We start from the raw sequence: 8,305 nt of genomic DNA, 5'->3' as shown, positions 1-8,305 counted from the left end.
CCCAACCCCCCCCCCCCCAGTCTTCCATCTTGCGTTTCCGCCAGCAAACGCTTTTGGATTTCATCGGCCAGTCCGATGGGACCCCAGTGGGGACATCTTCTGCACTCCCCTCACCAACAGTGAAGGAGGCGCCGTCCCGCAGGTTTACAGGCCGCACTGTTTGTCCTTCTGGGAAGGTGAGACCCTGGCTCTGGCTGATCTCCCGGTCTCCCGTGGGGTTGCTGGTTCTCATCTGTTTTCAGAAACTCGTTCTCTGGTAGAGACATTAACCCTTTGCGACACGTTGCAACCTCCCCCCTGGCTTGCCGATCGCCCAAGGCGATGCTGTCACACCGACTTTGCTTCTTTGTCATGCGGTGGGTGCACAAATCTCTTCCTCAAGGCATCTGGCTTTCCAGTCATGGATAAGCTTCCACACTCTCAGGTTCAAGGAGAACTCCCAGTTCCCTTCTGGTACTGCAGTGGCTTTCTGACCTACTCGGAAGCCACCCTGGTGTGCAACGTGACAAGTGGGTTCAGGCTCATTTTCCAAGTGGCCATCAGATTACCCAGCACCACTCATTAAAAAGTTGTTTTTCCCCCACTGGCTTGAGACGCTGCCCGCATCACTGTCTCTGCAAAGGTAAGCCCAAGGCTGGTAACAGCTAGTGTCTCTAAGTAGGAAAATTAGGAAGCTAGAGGTAGGAAGAGATTTTGTTCATTGAATACCGTTTTTTTTTTTTTTTTTTTACTACATCTCCATATGCCATCTAGTCTGTACGTGGGATTGTTTATTCCGTCCCATTGGTTATCTGCCTGTTCATATGCTGGTCTCATGCTGTTTTAATTATTTACGCTTTATGTTTTATAATATTTTGGCCATTCTAGCCAAGAGCACAGACGTGGCATTTTACAACTGGAGATGTCATGGCATAGAATGCCAACCCCACACTGTGCCAGGATCACATGCTTGAAGCTCAGGGTTCCCAGGGCTGCTCCAACACACCCCACGTTTCCTAGGGGAGAGTCACTTCTGGGGGGAGACTTCTGGGCGGGAGGCACCTGTCCCTCGGTCAGGGCTCCTTTGGCTCATGCCTGAGCTTCGTAGCCTACCCCTGAAGCGTAGGTGAAAGAGGCAGCCCCCGGCCCCGGGGTGGGGGTCCGAATGTAGCTGGGCTGCCTCCATACGGAGGAGTGTTTCAGGGGTGAAGGGAGTTAAGAGGCGAGGGGTGTGTCTGTCCAGCTGGTCTGCCTTCAGCTCCTGATTCCTGAAGCTCTCCAGATCTGTGCACGTAGCAAGTTCAGTGGGAAGATGCTGAGGACAGCATCCAGTCTGCCTGACAGAATGGTTCGGGGAGGGAGCAGAGAAGGGTGCCCACCCTCAGGAGACATGGACGGGAAGCCCATGACCCCTGCCCCCCATGAACCTGCACCCTAGGGGTGGGTGTCCAGGAGCTTGCCCACTGTCAGGACACAGGTGCAGGGCAAGAGTTGGGGAGGTGGGAAGGGGCGGCCATCAGGGGGGCTTCCTGGAGGCAGCAGGGGGCGCCATCTGCAGATCGGGTGCAAGGGCCAGGCGGGAGTGGGGGTGCCCATGGGTGCATGCTGGGCCTTATGACAAGAGCAGGGTGTCATCTTGCTCGAGACTGCAGCATCGAAGGGCTTCTCGGCAGAAGCCGAAAAGCTTTCCAGGTGCAGCACAAACAGAGGGGTGGGGCCTCAGTCTGCCCATCTGCAGGTGACCCTGTCATCCCCATCTGCAAGTCAATGAGTGGAACCAGGCCCAGAGCCCCAGCATGGGCAGGGTGTGCCCTGGGGTCAGCCTCCCCAATCAAGGAGCAAGACGTTCCCACTGGAGGGGCCCAGGCAGACAATGCGCAGCCTATTCTAAGCATCCTGCTCTGATCGACGGCCCAGATCCTCTCTGCAGCCCACCTGCCAGTCCATCCTGTGCAGCACCTGGGCCCACAGCTGGGTCTTCTGGTGCTTGGGGCTTCCACGGGCAATAATTGTGGCATTCCCTGTGGCCTTGCACATGGATCCTCTATCAGGGACTGTGCTTCTGCAGAGGGGCCCAGCCACCTCCTGAGGACACACTGCCCTTTGCCTAGATACTTGTGGAAGCACCACTCCAGATGAGGTTGGCTCAGTCCCCACACCCTGAACCTAATCTCGGAACTTCCCAGGAGGTGGTCACAAAGTGGACAGATTCCTGGGTCTCACCTTGGATGCCCCCACTCCCAGCCAGGGATGTTGCCAAAATGGAGAAGAGCCTAATGGGGAACCCCTGCCCTCTCAGAACACTCATGGATTGGGGACACAGGAGGGTCCCCACAGTGCCTGTCCACCGCTTTCCCACACTCAAGAATGCCGCTGGATAAAAATACCCACAGACGTCACCCATCCTGGCCTGTCTGTGGAGCTCAGAGCTGCCAGGCTGCAGGCCTGACAGCCACAGCCCAGGTCACAGGGTGTGGAGAAGGCAGGGAGGGGCCTGGGCTTCCGAGGCTGGACTCCAGGGACCCCTTGTGAGCTCCCTGAGAGGAGTGAGACAGCTCCGTGTGGCCCCGCCTGCCCACGCAGACCCTCAAACACCCAGGGGCGCTGAGACAAGTGCATGCTAACGCCCCACAAGACACCCAAAGAGGTTGAGCCACCAGGGATGCCAAGCATGGGAGTCACAAAGAAGGGAGGTGTCACGCTGCCTGGGGTGACATGGCAGGACTTTCCAGAGGAGGAGCCACAGAGCTGAGCCTCAGCTGTGGTTCTGGACAGCAGGGCTTTAGGGCAGAGGAGGCAGCCAGATCGAAGGCGTCTCGAGGTTGCTTACCCCACCCCCTCCGAGCAGCGGCCCCAGCACACCCAGGGTGGGCGCAACAGTCATGGCTGGAGTGGAGCCCAGGCGGGGCCCTGCAGGCTCCACGCAAGTCTCAGGGGGCAGCTGCCTCCTGCCCAGGTGATTTCTCTTCACTCTTTCCAGGACACACAGCGACGCTCACTCCTCACACAGCTGAGCCACCAGAGGGTCGATGTCACAACCCCACACAGCCTGGCCCTACCCCTGGCCCTCGGGTGGCACGTGGAGAAGGGGCTCCCAGCCCCAGAGTCAGGCAGCCTTCGCACACACGGCTGTGTGGCCTTGGGCAGGTAACATGCCCTCTCTGAGCCCAGGGTTCGCAGTTGCACACATCTACACAGCCGCTCTTGGCAGGCACTTGGCAAGGGCAGGGAACCCTGCTCCTGACCCAGGCCCTGTCCTGTCTCCTTCCACCCTTCACCGAGGCCCTGGGGTAGGGCCAGGCTGCCCCTGCCCACCACCCTCTCCAGCCAGCACCCACGCGGGCAGTGGAACACAAATGTCCTCAGAGGCCAAGTCCTGTCACACATACAGAAGCCACATGTAGAAACGGCTCCCTGGGTTCAGGTCACTGTGGTCACCCAGCCGACAGCAGAGCAACGAGCAGGCTCCTCCTCACACCCCACCAGCCAGGACAATCTTGCTGTCTGTGAGATCCGGGCCTTCTCACGGTGCCAGGCACAGCCATGGAGAGAAACAACTACCCACCAGGAGGTGGGGTACGGGCACAAGGGGCTCGCCAACGTGCTCAGGGACCTGATGGTGGGAGCAGAGTGCCATGCAGGAGGGCTGGGGGCAGGGGTGACACCAATCCTGTACTGGACGGCCGAGGCACTGTGGTGGCACTTCGGCTACAGCCTCAGTGTGGCAGCTCCTCCATGCCCCGCCACCCCCTCCCAGGTGCTTCCCCAGAGCGAAGCCAGACCCCGCCACTCCCCAGTCCTGTAACCACGTACGAGGCCCAGAGCGGTAACATTCACCACCTTATTCTTCCTCCAGTAGCAAAGACCAGGCACCAGCACGTGCCGGCTTCCAGGAGCTTCTCTGCAGCATCTCCCAGCACCCACCACACACCCACGTCTCACCTCGGGCACATGTCCCCTTGGCTCGTCCTGGGCCTGGGATGTCCTCCTCACAGACCACCATCCTTGAAAGCCATCTCCCATCTCACAGGAGCCCCAGGCGAGATTGTCCTAGCCCCATCCTTCTCATCGGTGGACAGGGTCTGGAATCAGCAGCAAGGTGCTGCAGGAGCCAAAAGCCGGTCCGTCTCCCAGACAAGGAGGCTGGCATGCAGAGGGGACAGGTGGGGCCCTGCCTTCAGGAGCCGGCCAAGCAGGGGCTCAAGACAAGAACCCAGACGTCTGCACCCCAGCCACTCAGAGTGAGGTCCACAGAGCAGCAGCGTTCCCCATACCCCGACCTGGAGAGGGAAGCGGACACTCAGGCTCCCCAGACCAGCTGGATCAGACCTTCCTGTTAACCGCAGCCGGGGCCTTGGCCGAGGAGCTCCAATCACACCAGCGAGGACACGGAGCGCAGGAGGAGCACGCTCGGGAGCTGGCTTCTGCAGCAGGATGAGGACTCCAGGTAGCTGGTGCCTCTAGAGTTGAGACCCGGCCCTGTCACTGCAGCACCCGTGGGTGGGTATGACGTGCCTGCCTGCCCGGACTCTGCTGTCCTGCTGCTGCCTAGCCTGATGTGGCTTGCTTCCAGCTCTGGAGCAGCCAGGACAGCACAAGGCAGAGGTCACAGCAGTAGCTGACATGCTGCTCCCAGGCTGTCACCCTGACCTTGCACAGGGTGGCCCCGCCACACAGGGAGGGTCATTAGTGTTCGGGGATGCTGAACCCAGGTGTGCCAGCAACAGGAACTCAAACGACAGACACTTATTCGCCCACATTCTGGAGGCTGGAAATCCAAGATCCAGGCGTCGCAGGACTGGTTCCTGCTGAGACCTATCTCCTTGGCTTGTAGGTGGCGTCTTCTTCCTGTGTCCTCACGTGGTCGTCCCTCTTTCAGTGTCTGTGTCCTGATCTCCTCTCCGTATAATGACACCAGTCCTACGGGATCAGGGCCCACCCGACAGCCCCATCCCCCTCCACGCCCAGCCTCGTGGCCAGCTGTGGCCTTTCATACTCTGACCTCCCACTGGTGTCCCTTCTCAGGTCCACAGAACTGAGTGGTGGCTGCTTTGGACTCTAATGCCAGAGCCTGGGAGCGGGTGGCACTGGGAGCTGCAGGGTCTGGGTGATATGGCCTGAAACCAGCCTCCGCTTGGCCTCTGCTCTTGGCAAGGTGGGCCAGATCAGCCCAGTAAACCACGAGGACCAGCTTCTAGCTCCGTCAATGATTAACACACCCTGTGAAGTTGCCGCCAAAAGCCAGCGGAAAGTTCTTGGGGACCTGGGAAGAACAGGGCTGTGGGAGGGCGGGACAGAAGGTGCCGAGCCAGGTTTCGGTTCCAGAGCCTGGGAGACAGTCTCCACTTGCTCTGGGCCCCCTCCCTCAAGTCCCTCTTTGCAGCCACAACCAGAATCTCCAAGCGTCTCAGCAACCACTGCAGATGCTGGCTGGATGCCTCTGACCCTGGGCAAGGCACATCAGCAAGGTGGCTAGGACTCCTAGGTCCAGTGGGGGCTGCCTGGACCCCACCATATCCTCAGCTAGGGTGGGAGCTGCCCCACAGTGGGAACACTTAAGGCCACTAAAAAGGGCTGGGAGTAACGGGGGGCGGGAAGCCCAAGCAGGCAAGGGCGGTGGCCGGGTGCTGTGTCCTGCTCCCTGGCTCCGGACAGCCAGGGAAGGACAGAAGGAACACAGGAAGGACCACTGTCCTCAGCAGAACAGGGATTCCCCAAGGAGGGGGATGGGCTATCCTGGCCTGCTTCCCCAGCCGCACGTAGGAGAGTGTGCCCCAGGCCTGCACGGACGGTGGCATACTGGCTGTCACCTCGATCCCTGCCCGCCCACTGCACTGCCCACACAGCCAGCCCAGCCCTCAAGGCCAGGCTTGGTCCCCGCAAGCCCAGAAACTGTAGTCCTTCACGTTTCGCAGTCTGCCTCGCCAAGGACAGAGCCCTCCCTGCCGCCATCTCGGATGCTTCTTAGAGCAACACCAGGGCCTGACCGGCACCGTCCACACATTTCACAAAGCTGTGGCCAGGCTCCAGCTGCTCTGTGATCCCGGCCCTAAAGCCAGGTCTCCCTCAAAAGATTGGCCAGTTCAGGGTGTCTGAGGCCCTGCTGACTCCTAGAGACACTGGGGGCGATGGGGCACCTTCCCGGGCACCAGACAAGCCACACACCCTGCCTAGCTAGGGTCCACCTCCAGCCCCACCCCACAAAAAGTGGGGTTCACAACCACTCTCCAAGGCCAAGCACACCACTTACAGGGACAGGGCCCAGGGCCGGAGAAGACTGGACCAAGGTCACACGCCCTCAGAGAAGCATCCCTTTCCTGGCTGCAGAGTGGCAGAGAAGCCTTTCGGCCTCTGCCCTGCCAGCTCCTGGGGAGGCCAGGCGAAGGCAGACTCTACCGAGCAAACTTCCGAGAGCTGAACAATCAGAATCAGGAAGAAAACACAAGTGTAAGCAGAGACTTCCTCTGGGGTGCGGCGAGCCCTCTTCCTCCGTGCACCCGCCACAGCCAGAGCCCGGCGACACTGCCGCCGGCCTGCCACCCCCGGATGCGATTGAGCAGGGCATCTGGAAGCACCTCGCCTTGGCAGGCAGGGCTCCTGGACGGAGAGGCGGCTGGGCAAGGTCCTCTCCAGCATCTGGCTGTGGGGCCCACCCCGTCTCTGGGCATCTCAGGGAGTCTGAGGACCAGCAAGCCAGTGTCAGGAGGCATCTGCACAGCGGCACCCATGAGCCTGGCGTCTGCCAGACATTAGCACGGTGGCATCAGACTGTGGTGGGGTCTCCTGGGGCCACTGCACACGGACATTCCCTAAACCCCAAGACAGGCCACTCCTCCTGCAGCCACGGGCAGTGCCTTCCTCTCCCATAGCCCAGCAACGGCCACAGCTCCAGCACCCCCGACACCTCAGGAGGCAGGCGTTGGGTGGAGAAGTCTTTAAGAGCATGGCCCAACCATGTGTCTGTGGACAGTGGCCCCTGAGACCTGCCCTTCCTGCCGTGGAAGGCCCTGCCTCATTGAGCAAGCAGGGCAGCCACCCAGGGGTCACCACCCCACCCAGTTGAGAGGATCCTTCAAGCCGGTCAGGTCTTGGCTCCTGCTGCGCCCCTGGGAGCCCAGGAGGTAGCTACCAGTGGGACTAAACAAGCCCCTGGACACCCTCCAGCCAGTTCTCTACTGGCCCTAGGCCAAGCCAAGGCAGCCAGAGTGAGCTCCATCACTGATGCGGAGCCACAGGGAGGCCCCCTCACAGTCCCCAGAGAAGACCCCGGCAATCAGCCAAGGGGACAGTCGGACGAAGGCTCACAGGTCAGAGGTTGGTTCGATATCAAGGCCACTGTCTGGGTAGCCAGGAAGTAGGGTCACTGGGACGTGGGGGGTGGGGGGACTCCAGGCAGCAAGGAGAGTGGCCTGACCCCTCCGGGAGACAACTTCCTGTGCCCCTGTCCCTGAGAAGCCAAGTGCCCTGCCCCATGCAGGCATGCCGTACTGGGAATTGGAGCCACCTGGTAACAGGGAGGGCCAGGTGGGGCTGCTACCTGCCCTGAGTTCCAGGGCACAGCTGCCTGCGCTTGACGGCTGAACCGTACCCATGCGTCCCCTCCACGTGCACCCTCCGTTCTCTGCATCTGTGCAAGTTTCATGAGCTTGGTTCGGTTAATGTGGGTGTTCCCCACGCCACGCTGACCCCTCAGTGAGCACCACCACTCTGCCACCCTGTCCCGGATAGACCCCTGCCTGCACGCGGCTGCTTGGGCACCGGAGGGTCTGAAATGCGTGGCACCAGGGAGCACTGAGCCCTCCAGTCTTGGGGTCTCCTAAGTCTCATGTCCCAGGCGACCTTGGGGAATTCTCCGTACTGTACCCAAGGGCGAGCTCCCCCAGCAGCGTCCCAGAAGGATTAACACCTGGACCGTCCCTCCAGGGACGCGTGGAGCCAGCTTCTGGGCTCCGAGCACCCCCTCCCCGGCCGGCTTCCCCCCAGCCCCCCAATGCCCGGGCAGGGCCGCAGCCCGCCGCCCCCCTGCAGCCACAGCAGCGTCCCTGAACTTCAAGGGACAGTCCTGTTTCTGACTTCCCCACTAACCCCTTTCTTCCCTCCGGGCTGCTCTCGGGTGGGAGCGCGGGCGGGGGTCGGGGCCGCGGCAGGTGTCTCCAGGACAGTGTCCCCGCGCACCCCGCGATACTCACACGGCGAAGTGGTAGACGAAGCACCTCCAGCCGCTGGGGCGCTCGAGGAAGTTGTAGACGCGGCCCTGGACGTGGGTGCGCGCGAGCAGCGGGCGGCGCGCGCTGTAGACGGAGACGCGGGGGGCGAGGCTCACGGG

General features: G+C 61.3%; 1 protein-coding gene across 1 annotated transcript in view; it reads right to left on the bottom strand.

The window, feature by feature from the left end:
• The window catches only part of KCNQ1 (potassium voltage-gated channel, KQT-like subfamily, member 1), a gene marked incomplete at its 3' end in the record, with an annotated part of 294,997 nt that overhangs the window by 285,501 nt on the left and 1,191 nt on the right, over positions 1-8,305 (bottom strand). Inside the window, exon 2 of the mRNA XM_008576353.1 lies at positions 8,169-8,305. Coding sequence (XP_008574575.1) covers positions 8,169-8,305 — 137 coding nt within the window. The remainder of the gene's footprint in view (positions 1-8,168) is intronic.

This window comes from Galeopterus variegatus, unplaced genomic scaffold (assembly GCF_000696425.1).
Source record: "Galeopterus variegatus unplaced genomic scaffold, G_variegatus-3.0.2 Scaffold1336, whole genome shotgun sequence".
In the NCBI taxonomy this organism is placed as follows: Eukaryota; Metazoa; Chordata; class Mammalia; order Dermoptera; family Cynocephalidae; genus Galeopterus; species Galeopterus variegatus.
This window is presented reverse-complemented; position numbering and strand designations above follow the sequence as displayed.